This window comes from Cavia porcellus, unplaced genomic scaffold, assembly GCF_034190915.1.
Source record: "Cavia porcellus strain 051 isolate PalLab524CR breed Dunkin Hartley unplaced genomic scaffold, mCavPor4.1 scaffold_1, whole genome shotgun sequence".
Classification (NCBI taxonomy): domain Eukaryota; kingdom Metazoa; phylum Chordata; class Mammalia; order Rodentia; family Caviidae; genus Cavia; species Cavia porcellus.
Window position 1 is genome coordinate 164,876,649 of NW_026947484.1, and position 22,401 is coordinate 164,899,049.

The 22,401-nt window shown below is 39.3% G+C and overlaps 1 protein-coding gene across 12 annotated transcripts in view; it reads left to right on the forward strand.

The window, feature by feature from the left end:
• Positions 1–22,401, forward strand: part of Dock7 (dedicator of cytokinesis 7) — a 187,927-nt gene that overhangs the window by 97,468 nt on the left and 68,058 nt on the right. For 10 of the 12 annotated variants that reach the window (XM_063259552.1, XM_063259559.1, XM_063259570.1 and 7 more), the window contains exons 17-22: positions 1,859–1,997; positions 2,815–2,916; positions 4,911–4,997; positions 8,650–8,881; positions 16,127–16,291; positions 18,022–18,191. In XM_063259552.1, coding sequence (XP_063115622.1) covers positions 1,859–1,997; positions 2,815–2,916; positions 4,911–4,997; positions 8,650–8,881; positions 16,127–16,291; positions 18,022–18,191 — 895 coding nt within the window. Of the gene's footprint in view, positions 1–1,858; positions 1,998–2,814; positions 2,917–4,910; positions 4,998–8,649; positions 8,882–16,126; positions 16,322–18,021; positions 18,192–22,401 lie in introns of those variants that run through there. The other 2 variants (XM_063259619.1, XM_063259626.1) reach the window with 2 other exon arrangements.

Below are 22,401 nucleotides of genomic sequence, written 5' to 3' on the forward strand. Positions count from 1 at the left end.
TAAGTACTGCTCCTAAGTAGTAATTCCTTGAGCTTAAACTTGAAGTAATCTGTTCCTCTCTGCTCTTGAAGTATTTAATCAACATGCTTTATATCAGGGCTTGGCAAACATTTTCTGCAGAAGACTGGACAGTGTATGTGCAGGGCTGTGCTCACATGGCCCTCTCTGGTAACTGCTCAGCTCTGCAGGATAACACAAAAGCAGCCATGAGCAAAGAAGTCACAAGCAAATCGGTGGCTGTGTTGCAAGACAGCTGTACTCATGAACACTGAGATTGGAGTTACATGTAATTTTCATATCTAATAAGATATTATTCAAAAATGTAGAAACCACTGTCAATTTGCAGGCTACATAAAACCTCATAGTGGTCTTGTGGCTACAGTTTGTGGACTGTGAACCACAGTTTGCCAACCTCTGTTTTATAGCATAGATATTGATATTGACTTTTTGAGGGTAATTGTTTTCGTGCATTGATCTTTAAGATCACCACTAAACTAATGCAATGGTTAACTTGAAAGTGGGCAATTAAATCTATTTACTGAATGACTAATTCTCATAGATGCTTAATTTTTCACAAGTCTTCACATAATACCATTTCAGGAAGTAATAAACTATAGTATTGAGTACCAGGAAGGATACTAATGAGAAAGCTATCATTTCTAAAAGTTTGTCAGTTTTGTGAGTAGGTCATTATTGTTATATTTGCTGTCAGCATTCATGGAATCCGAATGACATTACCATCTGGCATTGCTGATAATTTCAGCTTTTTCCCAATTTAGTGATGATTGGTGAGATCAGTAGTTAAGATGCATAGCATTTTTTTTCTTTCAAAGTTACCAAGTTTTCAGATTGCTAATACTAGCTCTCTTTCTTGTTGGTATTACTTAAAGTCTAGTTCCCCTTGGAATTTCTGTAGTTAAACCCACACCTGTTAACAGGCTTTTGAGGCTCATTTGAGGAAGGATGCTTGACAAACATCTAAGAAAGAAAAGTCTAATAGGTGTGCCAGGCCTCACAGTGAAGAGAGCAGGGTTTTCATGGGATACAGTTCTGAGAGATAGCAATTGCATGAGGAAGGTCAGGATGCCAGGTAGCCACTGCGGTGTAAATCATGAGCAGAAGCTGCACTTTCTATAAAAATGCCCTTTGAGGCCATTCTGATTAAATACTGATTGAGACAGAAGACCCTGAAATTGATTATATTTGTGTCGTGTCTCGGAACACTTCAAACTTGTGGCACAAATGCAATTTGTTATCATTCCTGATTTTATCTTTTTTCTTCCCTTGAAGTCAGTCAATATCTAGTCCGTGTTTTGGTGACATTTTTAATTTTTCTAACAATGGAATAATTGATAGAAGGCATTCACAGAGAGCCCAACTTACAGTAAGGTGTCTTTCGATGTACCCTTTTTCTTCTTTTATAAAAGGATGATACAGTTTAATTTTGCATTAAACTGTACTCCTACAAAATAAAAATATTTTTCTATAGGGTGGTTTTTCTCTATATGTGTAAGAATTGGCTCAAAATGTAGCCCTCCATGGTCTCCTTGTATACAAGTTCCAATGTAATGGAAATCTCTGTATGAAGGTAATAATTACTAATTTTTAAATAGTAATACGCCTCAGTCCACTAATAAAATAGGGTGAGAAAGTTCAGAGATAGTGAGCTCCCTTATCTGCAAGTAGGATTTAATTATTTGGAGATTGGGAATAAAGGAAAATGCTTTGAACTAGAGGAAAAATGAAGCATGAATCTAAAATTAAGTTTAAAATCACGCAAGCATTCAAATGCAGTAATTACTCATTTTGAACAAATTACTGATTATTGATTTTTGTTTGTTTTCTTTTTTGTATGAAGGTCTCCTGATTTTCATGAAGAAATCAAGGTTAGACTCCCTGCAGCTTTAACTGACCACCATCACTTACTGTTTACTTTTTATCATGTTAGTTGTCAACAAAAGCAAAACACTCCTCTTGAAACCCCCGTTGGTTATACAGTAAGTGCTTTTTGTTGAATACTTAGTTCTTTGACCCTAGAAATATTTGTAAGACACAGCTAGTGTTTCTTACTCCTTGAATATTCTCGATAGCTGTAAACATGCATTGGTAAGGAAGAGTCGTCAGAATGAGAAAATGCCATTAATGCAATTAATGTAATGTAATTAAGCAATTAATTGCTTTGCGTGAATACTTAGGTCTGGTTCTGATTCTTGAGTTTACTCAGTTCTTTACTCAGTATAAATACAAAGTTAAGGAGAAAAAGTAACTCTTAGAAAATAAATTAAAACCTTTGAGTATTTTTCAAAAATTATTATGATTGAATTGCAGAAGTATATTTAAGATGAAGAATGTCCTAATATTCTATCATACAACTTTCCTAGAGAAATCATGCTTCTACCCAGAAGAGAAAAATTAACGTTCGGCTAATTTATTTGTCTCTTGCTTTATGATGTGAAGTTTTCTAAAATAAATAGTACTCTTTAGTTTTATTTGCAGCACTCACAGCTAACAAAATCTTTCCACTATTTTAAAACTTGTCTCCATTTTAAAATTGATTCACTTTGTGTTCTTTTCAAGGGATTCTTTTTTAGGTAGTAAGGACCTTTTATATTAAATACTGCCTGGCTGGTAGTACTATTGGGGGGAAATGATCCCTTCGAGGAATTATGAAGGCCTCTTGTCATTTATATAATTAAACCCTTTAATGTTTGATGATAGGAGACAAATTTGGGACATACCAAGTTCATAAAACAAATTCCCCGAGTAATTAATTTTTTGACACAGACATTAGAGTGTTTGCTTTTCGTTTCCAAGTGGATCCCGATGCTCCAGAATGGACGGCTGAAGACTGGCCAGTTCTGCTTGCCGGTGTCCCTGGAGAAGCCTCCCCAGGCGTACTCCGTGCTATCCCCTGAGGTCAGTGTCTGCCTGCTGCGCTTCTTCATCGGTGAGGCGGGAGTCTCACGGTGGAGATTTTTCACCTAATGAGACTCGCTCCGTAGTTCTCCTATCTGCGAGCATGAAATGCTGACATTCAGACTTCCTCGCATGATTAAAATTTCCGTGTGTAAAACTTAGAAATGTTTACCCTTCTTAAAAAAATTCATTTAAAACCTAAAATAATATATGAAATGTAAACTCAAAAGATACAAAAATTTCCTATTAAATCATAAGAAGGTTTATTAAGTAAATATTTCTTTTAGTAGACTAGTCATAGATACATATTTAAATTTGTAGTATGTTTTGGAAATTGAACATGTAAGTGAAAATAAAGTGTGCTCTTGTGGATGTACAGATTTGCTTTTACTTAGCTGGTTCACACATACACAGTCAGTTTTCTAAGGTAAGTCAGTGGTTTTCTTTTAACTGCTATGCTAAATATGTTTATATTAAAAACTATGTCAATATTTATATCTGATTATAGGCCTATAGTACAGTGTGATTGACTGATACTGTAATAAAGCACTCAGTTGAGTTAAAAACTTTTATATACTTTAATGATGACATTAAAAAGCAATAAATACTATAATCCCAGTACTTTGGGAGGCTGAGGCAGGAGAGTCACAAGCATAAGCCTAGTCTGGGCAATGTAGCAACTTAATGTAAGCCTGTCTCAAACCAGGCTGTAACTTAATGAAAAGGCCTTGGCTTCAGTCTGCAGTATTGGATGGGGGGCAGGGGCAGTCAGTCAGCAATGTATGTGCTTAGTTTTAGACCTAGCCAGAGTCTGTCCTCTTGGTGTTGGTGTCTGGCGCTTGGCTTTTCTCACTTAAATTGACAGTTCAGGGCCTTTGCCCTTTTGATGCGTGGTTGTGGTGAGAATCTTCCTGCTTTAGTGGTGGAGGGGGAAGTGCTGCCTTGAGGCCCAATTGGAGGTCCTCCTTGCCACTGTCTCACTCCCTGGGGTGAGCTGGGTGGGTGGCTATTCAGTGGGAGGGTGGATTTCGGGCTCCCACTGAGCCTCTTCTGACCTCCTGAACACCTTTGTCCCGCTGCCCGCTCTGGCGGACCTCCACAGTGGGCAGGAGGATCCCACGCACATGGGTGGGTGGATGGAGGGCACCCTTCTGTCTCCACCATGCCCATGCATGCATAGAGGGCAGCAGTGCTTGTCCTCTCAGAGCAGTGGAAGGTGTCGGCCTTTTCCTGGAGCTTTTCCTGCCTGCCTGTCTCTGTGGGCTTTTCTGGATTGCTGGTCTCCAGCACTTGTCCTGGACAGGCAGAGCAGAAGTGAGGCCCGGAGGTGCTCCTGGGTACCTTACACCAGGGGCCCCAGCTCTCTCAGCCTTGCTGCTCATTTTAAATGTCACGATCCAGGCTCCTTAACTGTGTTTAGTAGGAAGTTTGGAGAGGGCTTAGGTATGACTTTTTAAAATGGTTTTTATGAGATAATTTTAATTGATAGTCTAGCAGTTTACATCTAAAATAAAAGGGGTTTCTAATCCTTAGAACAACAGAGTTCTACTTGGGTCTATTTTAATGCCCAATGAAAACATACTAGGAAGTTTAAATGAACAAATGGAATATGGTAAACCTTTAAGATAGTGTTGTGTGTGTGAATTTATTGACATGAAATGAGATTCACAATATATAATATGTGAAAAACGAGTTTCAAAATAACATGATATTAACCATGTAAGGGAATTTATGCAAATGTGAATAGAGGCATTGGAATGAAAAAAAAGGATCTGTCTCTGGGAAAATAGAAATCTTAGCTGTTTTTACTTCTTGAACCTTTTAGTTCTTTTGTAAAAATTATTTAGAAATAAAAATTTAAAATTTATTTAAAACTATCGTGATTAAAAATGTATTTCTATGGAGTCTTGTTTCCTCATTGAGGTACTCTAATTTTTTTGTTTCCTGAGTTCACAATTTAAACATCTGTGATCATTATATTTACTGTCTCACAGGTTCCTCTGCCAGGCATGAAGTGGGTTGATAATCACAAAGGTGTGTTTAATGTTGAAGTTGTTGCTGTTTCATCTGTCCACACACAAGTGAGTTTTAATGGTTTTTATGATCGTTTACTTGAATGAATTAAAATGAAAAACTGAAAATTTTGTTGTCTGCTTCAGACTTACAGGATTATGTATCAGTTAAAAGCATGTAGATTTATAAGTTGTGTTTTTTAAAGGAATATACAGAACTCATTAACAGTCACCAGAAGCAAATATTTTGCTTCATAAAATGTGATTGATTTTCTTTTGAACAGTTAAGTGACATGTTTCTAAGTTTGTGGTACATGACAGAACAATTAATTTTAAAACTACATTCCAGTTCAAGTTGTATTTCTCATAGACTCTGGTATTTCAAATGGAAAGAGTTTCAGGAATCATCTGCCCAAATACTTCATTCTGTTTCTGTGACATGAAGTCCTTGAAAACCCTAATTCTTAGTCTTTCTTGGCAGGAAGGTCTTTCCTCCTTTCCTTTTACTTCTCTTTTTGTACAGCTCCTCCTCGCCTCCGAAAGTTAGCTTCTTGGTGACTCATGTAGATAGAAGCCCTGCCACTCTGGTGACTGATTCCCCCACTTACTACCGAAGTGTGTGTGCGTATATTTGTGTGTGTCTGTTGTCCTTGACTGTGATACCGTGTATGCACACACATAGAGTGAGATGAAGCTGATCTTTAATGTGGAATACAGGCATTCCCCAGCTTATCAAGGGAAGGGCATGCAGAGAATGTCCTGGAGCCCCTTGCGTTCAGCAGTTTGCCCTGGGAACTTCTGGTGAAGTCATTTCAGCACAGCAGCTGTGGTATATTTTAGTGATTACATGGAAAGTGTATCCGGGAAGTCCAGAGGACTAAGCTGCCAAATCTGCTCCTAATGGAGTCAAGGAGTGCAGGTGGAAATGGCATATGTGACGCCTGCTCTGTGGGGAAGCTCAATGGACACCCAGTGTCCAGGAATTTACTACAGGCTTGTCCAGGCACTTCCTGACATGCACCGAGATTCCCCTCTCCCCAAGGAAGGGCAGCTATTGAGCATAAACATGTCACTTGCACAAAACGTTCAGGCATGGAGCATCACGGTTGAGGTGACCTGGTGTTAGAGCCGGAAGCCACCCTTATAAGCAAGCCTTGCAGGGCAGCAGTCTTCTAAGCTAGCTCCTCCTCCCTGGCGAGGTGAGGGAAATAAAGCACAGAGGATGGTGCTGAGCACAGGTTTTGTTTGGAGTGATACAGAGATCAGTAACTGGAGGACCCAAGTACAGGCTTTCCTCCCTGATGGTGTGGGTGTGTACTGGGCTTCCTCTGCTCCTTGTCTTTGTGGTGATGGAAAGGTTGGTGTTCTTATCATCAGTGTATGTAAATTCCTTTTTTTTTTTTTTTTTGTAGCCGGGATTGAATTTACAACCTTATGCTTGCCAGGCAGGCACTTATACTGCTGAGCTAAATCCCCAGCCCCTAGTACATAAATTCTTAAGATCACATTCCATTTCTTAAATATGCAAGTACACTATTATTTATGCTTATTTTTGCCTATTACTATGATCATTATTAGCTTTCTCTTTTTAGATTTGTCAGTACACCTATCATTTCCTCACAGACTTTTTTTATGGAGGCAGATTCATGTGTTGTCTTATGTTACAAAAAAGGATTTGGAACAAAATAAGTTATATTGCTGATTCAGAACCTGTGTAATATGGGGGAAGAAGGAAGTATAAGTGGGTAACATCCTAGCATTCCCAGTCCTGACTACAATTCCAATGTTTATGAATCTTGCAACTAAGTAAAACAAATTTATCAGATATGAGTAATCTTTTTAAAATGACCAATAGAAATAATATTTGTTAGTATTTTCTATGTACTAACAAATAATAAATATTTGTTAATATTTTCTATTTTTTTGTAATGTTTTGAAGTACATTTATCACTATAATGTCAGACAAACTGATTTATATTAAAACATTTAAAAGCATCAGCTGCACACTATAATCCCAGTGCTCTGAGTAAATGAGGCAGGGGGGCTTTGCAAATTTGAGCCCACTCCTGGGCAGTGTAGCAGCTTGGTGAGACCCAGCCTGAAAATAAGAAAAGGGATGGGGATGTAGCCAGTGTGAGGCCTGGGGTGGAAGCCCTAGGACTACGAAAGAAAGAGGAAGAAAGAACCTACAGACCAGGATCAGTGAAATACAAATGTTTCTTACTGTGTTACACTTTTTGTAACTTCTTTGAAATATATGTTGACTATATGGAGCTCAGTAAAGAATTGTAATCATCTAAGTAATCCATATGGAATAGCACAAGAAGTTTACATGGGAGGCGGGGCAGCGTTACTCTCTTTTCCTGTAGTTTGTCTTCACTGCTAAGTAAATAAAAACCACCCCAGAGTTCCCACCAGCTTTTGTGCCCTTCGCCTTCTTCAGAACTGGGTCACACAGGGTTATTTCTAAGTGTGAAGGAGCTAGGGAGTGTAAGTGTCCACCCAGGAACCTGGCACAGTACTGCTGTGAGCGATGTGGATCTGTTGGCAGTGCAGAAGGAAGTTAAATAGTAACAGACAGGAGGCAGTCAGCCAGTGCTTTGAATGAGAGAATTTAAATCTGAGAGTTGTAGCCTAGTGTGGTGGTTCACATCGGGTAATCCCACACTCAGGAGGCTGAGGCAGGAAGATTGTTGCAAGTTTGAGACCAGCCTGGGCTACAAAGTGAGCTTAAGGCCAGCTTGAACTGCATAGCGAGACCCACTCTCAAACACACACACACACACACACACACACACACACACATACACACTCTGAGAGTTGTTACTGAGGACCGCGTGTCTTGCACACACAGCATGTGAAAGACCCTGGGTTAGCTCCTCAACCCCACCAACAGACAACAAATGAAACCACAGGGAGTTAACTGGGTTAGAGGTGGTTGACTTCTTGGTGGGATAAAAGAGAGTTCTATGATGACAGCAGAGATACCCAGTCTCCAGGAGGAGGTGGAGGGGGACCCTGAAGGCCAAGGAGCAGACCTCTGCAGAGAGGGTGACACTCCATTCCTGCCGCAGTGCTGTGGCCAGGGAGACTTGTGGTGAGCCATCCTGGCCAGGAACCACGAGAGCCTCCCCAATCAGGTGAACTGCGTCACCTGCATCCTCCATTCTGCACCCCGCCACCAGGAAGACTAGTATGATGATGCCTCCTCACTTCACAGCCAGGCAGCCTCCAGCATACTCTGCTGGATCATCTAGTATCAGCCCACTGACCAGGAGAGCCATAGTTAGAGGAGACTGGGACAGTGATCTGCAGTGTAGCAGTGGCAGTTTGGAGCTGAGAGGCAAACAGTGTCCCAAGTAGTCCTGGAACTCTGGCAAGCAGGGCAAACTCAGAGCAAAAGAGAAAAGACCCTTCCTGAGTAATCAGTATTATTTCAGGCAGCTGTTTTACAGTAATGTGAAAATAAATGTCCACGGGGTCTGGAGATTTAGCTCAGCGGCATAAGCGCCTGCCTTGTAAGCAGGCAGTCGTGAGTTCGATCCCTGGTACCGATAAAAAGAAAAAAGACAAAAAAAAAAAAAAATGTCCACAGGAAATCCTTTATAACTGTGTGTACCATATGCGTATCTCTTTGGATTGTATTCTTGTAATAGTGATTCATATTCCCTTCCAATTGGGAATCTTATGTAGTTACAAGTTCATTTATTCTCTGTCCTAGGATCCCTATCTTGATAAATTTTTTGCTCTGGTCAATGCCCTGGATGAACACATGTTCCCCGTCCGAATTGGGGACATGCGAATCATGGAAAATAACCTAGAAAATGAATTGAAGAGCAGTATTTCAGCACTGAATTCATCTCAGTTGGAGCCAGTGGTCCGATTTCTTCATCTTCTACTTGATAAACTGATCCTCTTAGTCGTTAGACCTCCTGTCATTGCTGGCCAACTAGGTAATGTATTTCTGCTTGGGAATGAATCCTGTTATTTATAATCTGGATATCTCACTTCTGTAAAGAAACTAATAAAAAAGAACATGCTTTTCTATCTGCTACCTATAAAGACTGTGTTTAGTGTGGGAGTTAGAGATGCCGGTTACTTATTTTTAATTATGGAAGATAACTTTTTCTTTGTTTAAAAGCATGTCCTAGAGACTTCTCTAGTTATAGAAACAAATTCATTCATTCACTCGCTCACTATTGATTGAGTAACTGGTATGTTTAGAAGTTGATAGGTATTCATTTACTCTCTGTCCTAGGATCTCTATCTTGATACATTTTTTTGCTGGGCTCCTGCCTTTAAGATCTGACAGATTAGTTAGGAAAATAGGTAAAGAGATAGGTCATATTACAGTTGGTCATGTGGTCAACCCAAGCTGCGTTTTCATTTACCTGCTGCCCTCCATTCACGAAACTGTTCTCCTCCTCCTCTTCGTCCTCCTCTTCCTCTTCCTCTTCCTCCTCCTCTTCTTCTTGGTCTTTTTGAGACAGAGTCTCACTGTGCAGTTCAGGCTGGCCTTGAGCTCACTTTGTAGCCCAGGCTGGTCTCCACCTCACAAGAATCCTCCTGCCTCAGCCTCCCGAGTGCTGGGATGACAGGTACGTTCCTCCAGGCCGGGCTTCTATTCTTTCCTTCTTTGGTCAACATCAATGTGTTCTTTTTCTTCTCTGTTGTTCTGGCGTAAGGGCTGTTTCTCATGAATACCCTTTTCCAAGGTTTAGTTCTCTGCTTCTCTCAACAGTTTTAGCTAAATACTAAAAAGAAGTTAAGCTGGAAAGAAATTTGAGCTAACCTGTTACAAAATTTCAGGTTCAGTGGTGGCACAAAGGAGCATAAGTTCCACAAGGATTTGGGGTGGGGGGGACTTATAAGTGGAGGAAATTCTAGCGTATTTAAAGACAAATAAGAATGTGGCTTGTAACTTACTGCAAGGAGCTCAGAATGCGTGTGCACAGGACACGGACTTGGTGAACTTGGGAATTGGAGGAGGACTTGTGAGTAACGCGCTGTCCTTTGGAGGCTGCTAAGAGAGGTAACAGCTGCAGAAGATGCAGTAGGGTCTTCCTCACACTTTGGCAGAGGAGTACTGCCTCCTGCAAAGGCATGCAGGAGGACTTTGAAAAGTGTGATCTTAATGAGGGCAGTCACATGACCAAATTTGTCTTTTAAAAGATGGCTACAGTGTGGGCATTTGAAAGTCAAAGAACCTGGAGGCAGACAGATTAAGATTGTTACAGAATTTCATACAAAAATGATAAGGTCCTAATAAAAGACAAGACAGCAAGATATGGAAGAGAAGGTGGATTCAAAGGTTATAAAGATGTCTGTTCTAAAAGTTACAGGAAAAGCTTTTCATTAAAAAAAAGGTTAGGACAGCTCTTCACTGTGGATTGTGTAAGTAAAATAATAATAATAACAAAGGCAAAGGCTCACACAGCACTGGCTGGTGCCAGGAGCGAGTCCCTCGCTGTGGCCCTGTGGAGTAAGTGCCATTACTATGGCCATTGGTCCAGTGATGTTCAAAAGTGGTGTGCACATCACTCGGTTAGTGGGGCAGAGCTGAAATTCAAGCTGGGGCCGTCAAGGGCCTCTCATCTCCTGCCGAGAGCTGTCCACAGGTGAGATTCACAAGAATAGCGTAGCTTGCTAAAAGCAGAACTCATTCAGCTTAAGCTGAAAGAGACACAGGGTTGGGTAGGGCATGAGAGTGCAGAGGCTTGAGTACGTTGACATGCCGAGGAAGCCTAGGTGAGAGGCAGGAGGAAAAGTGTGCTGCCAGGAGAGAGGGGCACATTGGCGGGCACATGTGTGAGGCCAGCACGAGGCTGGCAGGGCTGACGGGCAGCAGGCTCCTGCGGACTGTGCTTCCTTTGAAAGGACATGAAAGGAGCCTCAGTTTCTGATAAATTTGTAGAGAATCTTGAGAAAATTTGTGCTTTATAATTTCTGTGAGATAGAAGGAGGGGCTTGCTAAGAAGCGGGTAGGAGGGACTGGAGTTTGAGGTAAATTCTCTTGATTTGGAGTAGTTGCTGTGAGAAAGCAGTTAACCGTGAACGTGGCAGGATTGGGAGAGCCCAGGTGGCTTTCAGTCTCCAGTGTCTCTCCTCGTCGTCAGCCATCTGTGGAGTAAGTGTCCTTCCTGAGTGACCTTTTTACTCAGTTGTACCACTTTCAGGGAAACCTAGCTGGCCTCATGGTCCAATCATAATTTCTTGTCTTGATTAAATCAAGGGATTGGGGTCCTGTTATTCAGTGCACTGTCAGAATTCCCAAACGTTTGCAGAATTCTCGTGATATAGTAACTTAAATAATCATGCAGTAGTGTTCATCCTGATCTTTAAAGTGCTGTACACAGGCTTGCCCGGTGTGGTGCACATGCCTGTAATTCTAGCACTGGGGAGGCTGCAGCAGGAGGATCGCAGTGAGTCCGAGGCCAGCCTGGGCAGCATAAGATCAAGACCAGTCTACACTGCACAGTGAGACTCTGTCTCAAAACAAACAAAAACTGCTGTATTATAGTTTTAATCTGTTTTTCCTTCTAATCCTTATACAAATACACTAACTTCTCTTAATATTTCTGAATAATTTTTAAAAAAACTTCTACTTTATTTTAAAGAGTATAAAACCAAATAAAGTCAATCAAAACAAAATAGTGAAAGCAATATAGGACTTCAAAACAAGATAATCGGAAATCAACAATGGTTGATTTAGGACTTCCGGGAGAACATGGTGGACAAATAGCAGCAGCCACAGAGGCTCTCTGAGATTACTAGCTTAGAATCCAGGAGTGGTGCTGTGTGACGAGTCCTATGCGAGAGGAGATGTACCCTGCCAACCCAGGAACAAACTAAGCTGAGAGAAACCAACTGGAAATGCAATCCTGATGCTATAACAGGAACAGATAAATTCTCAGTGCAGAAGCTGGAGCCTGCGCCATTGGAAGCTACGATTTGAATTTCCTGCTGCTGATACTGCTTCCCAATCTGCACGGCAGGGAGAGAGGCATGTGAAAGTTCTGAGAGTGGGAATCGGCCCAAACGTCATTGAGAGCGGGACTGGCAGGGAGCCCTGCATTGAACTGCGGTGAGTGAGAGAAATGGGGACCTTCCAACAGAGGACATTCTGGGAACGGGCAGACTATCCTGAACACAGCCCTGCAGTGACTTTAGTCGCATATTCCCCTCTCAAGTGGGAGTGGTGGGGAGCACTTGGCCGGGTGACGCCGCAGACTGAGATCCTGTAAACTAGCCCAGATCAGGTCCCTGTGCCTAGCGGTGCACGCTAGCAGTGAAACATTCAGTAGGTGGAGCTGGAGGGGCGGGCCCAGCAGAGGCTGCCCAGGTCTGTGTCTCCCTAGTACACTGCAGTGGGCGGGAACACCTAGCTGGCGGATTCAAACAAACTGCAACAGATAAAGAGAAAAAAAAAATGAGCCTCCTACATACGCTTGTATGGAAGGAACAAAAAGTATGGGAAAAGGGAGCAACAAGAAAGGGTCCTCAGTCCCCAATCCTGAGAACACTGATCCAGGAAAGGTAAAAGCAAAAGGAATGAAGACAGAAAACATGCAATATCAGACACGCCACCTATAGATATAAAACAGTATCTCCGGAGCCTCATAGATGAGTTCAAAAATGAAGTATTTAATGAAATAAAGCAAGAAATAAGTAGAATAGTTAGAGAAATGCTAAGCACCGCCCAAGAAAAAAAACGGTGGAATGAAAGAACAGAAAAAAAGGGGAGAATTGTTTGATGGAGAAAATAGAGAAAACATAGAATACGTGAAGCAGGTTCACAGAGATTACCAGGAAACTAAAAACTGTATTGAAAGCTGGCATAACAGCTTGAAAGAATAAAGATAGATTATTAGAACTGGAGGACTGATTTGTAAAGTGGGAGCATGAAATGAAAAACTTCTTAAAAATAACAAGAAAACAAACAGCAATAATACAAAGACTAGAAGATGACAAGAGGATCTGTAACTTAAGAATCAAGAACATAAAAGAAGAAGTAGGGACTCAAACAAATGAACTACAAAAGCTATTCACAGAAATAATCCAGGAGAATTTCCCTAATTTAGCAAAAGGTAAAGATACTCAGATGTATGAGGCATACAGGACCCCAGCCACCCACAACCCAAACAGAGCTACACCCAGCCATATAATAATCAAAATTCCAGAAATCCAATATAAGAACAGAATATTAAAAGCCGTCAGAAACAAGAAACAGATCACTTACAAGGGAATACCCATCAGAATTACAGCAGACTTCTTGGTACAAACCATCAAATCACGAAGAGTGGGGGGGGGAAATAATTCAAGCTTTGAAAGATAATAACCTCCAGCCAAGATTGATATATCCTGCACAACTGTCCCTAGAAATTGATGGAAAAACAAGGTGCTTTCCGGATAAAGAGGAACTAGGGGAATTTGCAACCACCAATTCACCTCTACAGAGATTACTGCGGGATATTCTAAAAATGAAAAATACCAAGATTCCAGAAACAGTGGCAGAGTGGCCACAATGAATGGAGCAGAAAGTGAAATGAAGAGGACAAACTGACAAGTGACAGAAAAAAAGCTCAACAGAAATGAGGCAGAGAAGGTTGGATGGTAGGAACAGCCATTTTGGAGAAAACAAGACATCAAAATAGGTAGTGCTGATTTAATATCTTGTTTTGAAGCCCCATCAAGCTTTTGTTCTGTCTCCATTGGTTTTAGCGTGTTGTATCTTACTGGATTTTATTATATGTGATAATATAAGCAAAAACTTTTATAGACAAGGAGATTATACAGAAACCATTGTTCATTTTCTGTTAGTTGATTCTAAAAACCCTGTAATACTGTCATTCTCTTGAATGGTTTTACATTGTCTTGATATGTTTGATGCTACAGTATACGAAGTTATACCCAAAGATTTTAAGGGAAGAGACACTATGGTAACTACTATTATGTCAAGATTATTTTGTGGTGAAACACTATTTTGCTTAAATGGTTATGTTTTGACCTACACTGTTTTGTTGTTATGCCCTGTTTTTTATATCAATCTCCTTTTTATTGTCTACTTTTTCATTTTTATCCTTTTAATTAAGGGAAAAATAAATAAAACATAGCAGGATATATTATAGTAACCCACTTTGATTTCCTATTAACTTGATTTGAAACTCTGTATTGTTCTCACCATCTTGTTTTGACTGATTTTCCTCTATTCTGTTATGCTAGATAGTACCAAGTTTGAAAGTCTAGGCAACAACTATGAAGACAATAAGATCCATTGTGATGCCCATTCTGGTTGATTATTATCTTCTTTTGAAGTCCTCTAATGTCTCCAATGTTTTGGTTTTATTGGTCTTATTTTTTACTGTTTTGTTCAATTTTATTTTAAATGATGATATAGGCAATTCTTTTTAAGATAACAAGAGGCATTATGGTAACCGTTGTTGATCACCTTGTATTTTGTTTTTACATTATGTATTATGTCCATCCTTTTGATTTGACTGACTCTGTCCTAGTATGTCACATTTGGTTTTACTTTCTTAAAAAAAAAAAAAAAGTAATAAGAACTGTGGGAGTAATAAAACCCAAAATGTGTAATTGTCATTGTACAAAAGAAAGGAAAAGAAAGTTCTCTAAAAGATATAACTGCATATATATTTAAGTGTATAAGACAGATAACCATATTACTGAGTTTTGTTGGATTATTGAACAAAACTGTTTGCAGTCTCACTGTTTGAAAGTCCCCTCTATATGCTTTAATTTTGTAACTCCAACAACTATTTCTAAGATGACAATATGTAATTAACTAGTGATTTCCTACTGTTTATTTTTTCTGAAATTGTGTATAACTTGTACCCTTTTTCTGTTTTTTTTTTTTCTCCTTAAGTAAAATTTTTAAAAAAATACAAAAAAAAAACAATGGTTGATTTAATAATATCTTTTGGTATATTCAGTAGCTGCCTATACCTTCAGACATAACAAAATCAAACAAAACAGAACGGAGTAAAACCAAAACAAAACAAAACAAAATGATACAGGACTATAAAACAAGATAATAGGGAATTGACAATGGCTACCACTTGCAGAAGGAGATCACCTATAGTTGACTATTTTGCATATTGTTATCCTATAAATAGGTGCTCAGACTGCCAGTTTTAGGCCTGCAAAGTCAGTCAGACACTAGACACTGCAAGCACTGAGCTGTTTTTGTTCTACCTCAGTAGCTATCATCCTAGCCCACATTTCTCTGAATCAGCTGTTTGCTTTGCATGAGGTATGGTGGGGGGTGCTATCCTTGGGTCTCATCTTGCATGCTGCCTGGCTCACAGCAAGGACTGCCTTCCTGTCTCTCCTCCCAGCGGCCTGTGACTGCTGCTGGCACTGGCCCACAGGAAAGGGCTGGCTTCTTGTCTACACCACTGCCCCCTTGACTACCGCTGGCTCCTCTATTTTTACTTTTGTTAGTATCTTTAACAAACATAGTAAGGGCTCATTGTATGTGTTTAGATTTCCAGTCATCTGTAAAATGAGAAATTGCTTTTCTGGGGATATCCAAGATGGATTTACTTTCTCTTAAGTGCTTTGTATTATTTTGTAAAAGAATGAATATCTGTTGGATAATGATTTTTCTGGTTCTAATTAATCAAACCTATAGTATTTTCATGTTAGATTATTAAAATGAGTTATTTTCTTACCAGTATTTTTGGTTTAGCCTAATATATCACTGTCTTAGTTACTTTTTACTCGTTGCTGAGACAAAATACCTGAAGCCCAAGTTGGGAAAGGAAAAGTTTATTTCTTACAGTTTTTGGAGGTTTCAGTCCACACTCAGTTGGCTCCAAAGCAGATGGGCATGGCTGGACCGCAGTTCGTGGCGGCTGCAAACAGCAAACAGGAATCAGCGAAGAATGAGACACACCTTCTTCCTGCCATTACATCATATCCTGGCTCCACCCCTAGTGGATGTAGCACTAACACCATCAATCCAAGCACTAGACAATGCAAATGCACAAATGCACAATGCAAACTCATGAGGCCTAGGGACACAGACATAAACCATGACAATCACTAAATAAGAACAATACACTTTACTGTGTGTAGTCACTATATCTGCAGCATTTTAAGATGACAATGCCTTGATCTTGTGGATCTTAAGAGTCTAAAAAATGCTAAATCAAATGTGTTTTTTTCCTTCTTAAAAGTTAATTTAGGTCAAGCATCTTTTGAAGCCATGGCATCAATTATAAATCGACTTCATAAAAATTTGGAAGGAAATCATGACCAGCATGGCAGGAACAGCCTCCTGGCCTCCTATATCTACTATGTTTTCCGCCTACCAAACACTTACCCTAACTCGCCCTCACCAGGTGTGTGACTTTACTGTGAAACCGACTTTGGTAAGTCAGTCTACACTGTGAGACTGAGGTAACGCTGTAGACCGAACATTGAGTTAAACACCACTAAGCCCTCTACTGTGCCAGGTGCTACTGTTAAAGGATGAGTTTAATTTTAAAGCATCATGATTTATACAGCTTTCTTTAATTTGAATTAGGGATGTTGTTAAATTAATTCTTGGAAATGATCCTTGAGAATAACTTCTAATGCTTCCGGAAGCATTTTACCATTCCTTGTTAAATAGAGTCTCGCATGTGTCCTCAGAATGCCACCGGGCATTAACAAGGGGGGTGCACTAACTCTCTAGGAACTGTAAAGCCAGTGGTTGTACTGCAGGGGCCGCTTTCTCGAACAGTGCAGAGTATCAGAGCCCAGACAATTGCCTGTCCAGTGTGATACTGCATGAGTGAACACTGCGGTGGTGTCTTTAGTCTGTACAGGCCTGCAGTTGCTCCATTAATGGTACCTGTGCATGCTTCATCTTTCACCGCCAGTGCCAAGGGTGGACAGCATGAAGCTGATAGGACTGGCGAGTAATCGGTCCTGAAAAGCAGGCGTGCTGCCTCTCTGACTGGATGTTTAGACCTAGTGTTCCTTTGCTTGCTTGCAAAAAAGAAATATAGTGGACTCATACTCTGACTCATAATGTCCTGTCTTGATTTAAAGTTCCATGACTGAGGGTTTGACTGTGGGGGGGGAGGTACTGTGGTATGCACAGTGCTCCTCCATCTCCCCTCATTCAGCATACTGTGAGAGCCCCACAGATTTCAAGAGTCATTTTTTGTGTGTGCTGACCTCCGTTAGTTAGGTGACAGGCATGACAGGCATTTGCAAATAGGACATTCAGAAAATTTCTGTAAATAAGAGCTCAGAGAAGTTGTGGGTATAACTGCTGGAAACTTACAGAACATGGTTGAAAGATGATACCAGGCTTGACCAGTCAGATAAAAGGGACTTCTTTGCTTTCTTATGTAACCTAGACTCTTAAAATTATCTTTAGTGTTGTATAAATATTCTAAGAATGTCATTTTGTTATAATTCATATACACACACATAACATTCACATTTTTGGTGGGAGGAGGAAAACCTTTATGGTTCACATATAAAGCAAATATAATACATATGAAACAAATGACTGTATTAAATAAAACAAACGAATTTAACACCCAACACAAGTAAAGACAGTGTGGTTTAAGAGCTCTTGGTAGCAGCAGAGCAGGAGGGCTGGAGACCGCAAGAGACGCCAGCTAGTGCATTTGGGCTTTGTTGTAACTATTCCTAAGTGGAAATAGTGTGTGTGTGTGTCCTGTTAGTTTTGTTACACAATTAATAGTAACAGAAGACGTGAAAAGAATGAGTTTATGTATTACTCATATGATTTTGTAAACTGCTATCGTACAGGATGTCTGAGTCTTTACAATGGGAGACTGAGGCAGAAAAATTGCAGGTTTGAAGCCAGCTGGGGATGTGGCTCAGTATAAAGGTCTTGATTTGTTTAATGCAAAATAAGAAGGGTATCATGTCGTTCTCAAGTATTTTGATTTCTGTTAATATTTTTAAGAATTTATAGTATTTTTTTATGTAGAAACAGGTGCAGGTCACGATCTTTGTGGAATTTTGTAATTTGTAGTCAGTTTTTTAGGTTCATTTCTCACTTGTTTTCTTTTTTACTGTTGCTCCGTGGTCTGTGCGCCCTCTCCAGGTCCTGGGGGGCTGGGAGGATCCGTGCATTACGCCACCATGGCCCGATCTGCAGTGCGGCCCGCGAGCCTCAACCTGAGCCGCTCGCGGAGCCTGAGCAACAGCAACCCTGACATCTCTGGCACCCCAACGTCCCCAGACGACGAAGTACGCGCCATCATCTGCAGTAAGGTCAGCTGGTGGCACGCGCCTCTCAGCGGGTTTTCAGGTTCCCAGCACCTGTGACATTCCCAGTTATTTTAGCTTATTCTTAATTTTGAGATATACATATGTTAATAAGCAATAACTTGTATATTTCCATTCTGTTTGAGCTAGGAATAAATAAGAAATCATACATTTGTATTCTACAAGTAGATACTGTTTCATATTTCTATTAAATATGCTTGTTGGTACAAACTGGTTGTATAATTTAAAAAATACTAAATTTTAGTTTTTGTGTAGGATAACTAGTTACATGTAACTTATGATTAAGTATCTGTTACTGTATCATGTGAAAAATAGCTAGTTTGACTTTTCTGTAGAATTAAAACCAACTGATGGTTCCAAAATACAAGTCATTATTGATTTATGATTCCCATTTCTCAAAAAAATGTCAGCAGAAGTGTTTCACCTTCCTTGGCAATTGAACTCCGTTTCAGGTGAGCCTGTTTGAGCTGCAGTGGGGTTAGGAGAATGTGATTTAGCTGGTGACAGTAGAGGTTGTCTTCAGTTGTGCTTCTGTCATGTCATCTTCTGTCCTTTTTCATCCACAACTGCATCCTGTGTCTTCTTCTGCCAACCACATAACAGGAAAAGAAGATGAGTTCCAGCCGAGTTTTATTCAGTGCATCCTCTTTATTATCCCAGAATACTTAAAGAACAAATCATGTCTACTTTGTAGATACAAAGTATTAAAAACATCACAGGGTTTAAAAAGAATAGACAAAAGCACAATAAGACTGAGGCCAACAAGTCACACAATGTTGTGTCTTAGACAGACTGCTTTAAATGTATAATTTGCTATTAGAGAAGAAGAAGAAATCCTTATATAGAAACATAGCCGTCTTTTCCTTCACAGTTTGCTCTGTTAACTGGGTATGAGAAAGAATGAATAAATGTGTCCCAGGACCCAGGAGCCTGAGCTACAAGAGAACTTTTAAGGTTCTGGGTTTGTTTGTTTCTTAGGTGAACCACTTGAACATTGGCTAAAAACATCTAAACTATTCCTCAAGTTTATATAATTATTGAGTTATATATAGCCTATATAGTTAGAGAAAATTTATACTTAGGTACTTCTAATTAAGTAGCATTAATGAATGCTGATTCATGTTGAGGTTAATTTTAAGTACTGCTCATTTTAAGCAACTTGTAATTTTTCAGAGTAAATTTAAAAATAAATTAAAACATGTATTTCAGTAACTTAAAGATCTATATGCATATTTCTCTGAACAACTTTGGTTCCTTACGAACTCCCAAAGCATAGTGCACAGATGTGTCCAGGGGACTTCAGGGTAACCCAAGTGTCGGGCAATTGCCAGAGAACTCCTTCCGCTGAATACCTGTTTCCGAGAAGGATTTTTGTTCTTGTTTTCATTCTTGACAGTATCTCACTATAATAGAGATAATACTTAGCATTATTTATATTTTTAAGCATACTTCTTCAGTAGAATGACTTTGTTGAATCGTAACAGAATTTACTGTCAAAAAACTATGCAGAGCATATTCCTCAAAGTTCCACTTCTAAAATGCCTCTTAATTTCTGTAAGATTTGTATTATGTGTCATTTAGCATAAATCTAGAGCTATTCCTTATAGATATATTTGATAGGTTATAATTTCAAGTCTTTGAATAAAGAGATGAACATATACTGGAATGATTTATTTTTACTCTGCTTAAAGAAAGGCATTAAATGAAATATAATAATGATTTTTAAATATATAAATATAACTGCTGAGAAAACCTTCACAAGGTGAGAACCTTTTTCATGACAGCTCAGCCTTGTCATAATTTTTACTAAAATGATTTTTGTTTTCTTTTTGTGGAAAACCTTCGATAGCTCTTTTCATAGTGGATTATCATTTAGTTATAACTCCTAACTTTAATAATGTGTAATTTTATTTTATAAAATGTGGGGAATCTCGTATTTATGGGTATCTGTTCTTCCTTTATTCTGTTGGCCTGGCATTTTAGGAAACTATTTCTTTCAATTAAATATTCTCCCATTTTCCAGGAGAGTGGCCCTCATCAATGTCCCCAGTGCTCTCTGGGTTGCTTATCCCAATAACTAATTAGCAGAACTTGTCTTATTTTACTTAGCAGCACCTTGTGGCAAATTACTTTTTCTCTTAGTTTGTTCTTTGTTTGTCTTCCAGGGGTCTGTACTTCTAGGGTGGTTCTTCTTAAAATACTAGTTGTATTTTTTTCATTGTCCTTTGTAGGTTCTTCCTTTTCTGATCCTTTAATGTGGAAAACCTCTAGGCCTCTGTATTTATTGTTCTTTCCTTGATAGTCCCCTGGTTTATGAAATAGTATTAAACACCATATGAATATTATGTTTATTATTCCCAAAAGTATTTGTTGGTGTAACTCTCTCAGAAATTCCAAACTGAGCTGCTTTTCTAAGTGATTTTCTTTGAGCTGGGTGGATGTGCAGAGCAGAGCCCCAGCTTCAGCGTGCAGCCTGCTGGCAATGGAACCTGGGCCTTGCTCAGGAGTGCTTCTCTCCACTTTCACTGTTGCCACTGTGGTCTAAGCAACCAGCATGTCTCCCTGAATTAATCTAACAGCTTTAAGGCAGTTTCCCTGATGTCCTCCTACCCTCTGTTCACAGCAGAGCAACTTAAAGCTGACATAACTTGCAACACACAGCAGGAATTAATTCAGAGTACATTAGTCTTTAAACAGAGCTTCCTGTGGCTGCCTGGTTCCGCCCTTGCGACACATTACTTAGAAGACCACCTAGTCGATCAGGTCTACTGGGAACTTCTTATTTAAATATGTACCTAGTGGCTCTTTCTCTCCTGCCTTGGGCCTAAGATTACTTGTAATCTCCTTGTTCTGTTTTTTTTATTACTGCTTCAAATAACATTTACTGCCTACTAATGTAGCTTATGAATTATCTGTGGTGTTGACACTTTAGTGTCCATGTCCCTTCATTAAGCTGCCCTGTGTCATAGTGGCGGGAATAGTTGTTCAGTGATTATCTGAGACACCTATAATGTCCTGAGACACCTATAATGTCCTGCAGGCTAAAGGTACTCAGTCAGAATTCAGCCTTTGAATAATTGTAAGCATTGAGTGTCTATAACAAAAATAAGTTACCTTTTTTAAAATTAGGTAATGTTTGTGCCACTCTATCAGTAAAATTAATTATGACCTTCAGAGAATGACCTTTAGGAAAGTTTTCATTAATATTTGATTTCATAATACAAAGAGTAGAACTCTAAAACTCAAGCTATTTATAGAATGTAAATAAGCTTTTATTCGTCTAGTCACTGCAAGTGTGTATTTGAGAGACTTTCTTTTATTCATTTTGCCAAAACTACTTTGTTTCTTAGTCCTTGCAAGACTATGTTCAGTTACATAACTATGTTTATGTAAGTTTGAATTTTACTGCTTTTAATCAAATGCTAGCACAGTTTTACAGTGATACATAGGTTCTTATATATCATGATTTTTGATTATCATGTACTTTAGTTAAAAGGAAATTATTGAAAAGTGAATTAAAAAGTGAGCTTAAAAATATGGCAAAGTTACCCTTACTCTTTGTTAGAAATTAATGAGCAAAGCCGGGCGTGGTGGCTCATGCCTGTAATCCCAGCAGGAGGATCCTTGCAAGTTCAAGACCAGCCTGGGCTACAAAGTGAGTTCAAGGCCAGCCTGAACTGCATAGAGATCCTGTCTCAAAAAGACAAAAAAAAAAAAGAAATTAATCAGCAAGAAGAGGAGCACAGTTATAATTCCACAGATCTCAAAAGCTGTGTTTTGTAACAGATGAGTAGTGACCAAAAAATTCAATATGTGTGGAAGAATTTTACCTTTATATAGAGGAGACACAAGAAACTTAGTTTTAGCTTATCTGAAAAGCATTGCTGTTGACTTGCTTTTACTTAAGATATTACTATGGGGTTTGGAGAAGCAGGGATTTTATTGTAAACAAATCTATGGGTTACATAGTTCACTAATACCTAACTTACTTTGCTAGAGAGTATGTTTTAAAAAGCATATATGAAAAGTTATTTTTTAAGAATTACTTTGAGAGTTAATTGTATTCATTGTACTTACTTATAATTTACTTGGACTACTTAATTTGACCCACAGTATGAGGGAGACACTGCTGTTATCCTAGTTTAGAAATAAGAAACCGAGAAGGTGATTTCTTATTTCTTAGATCCTACAGTTA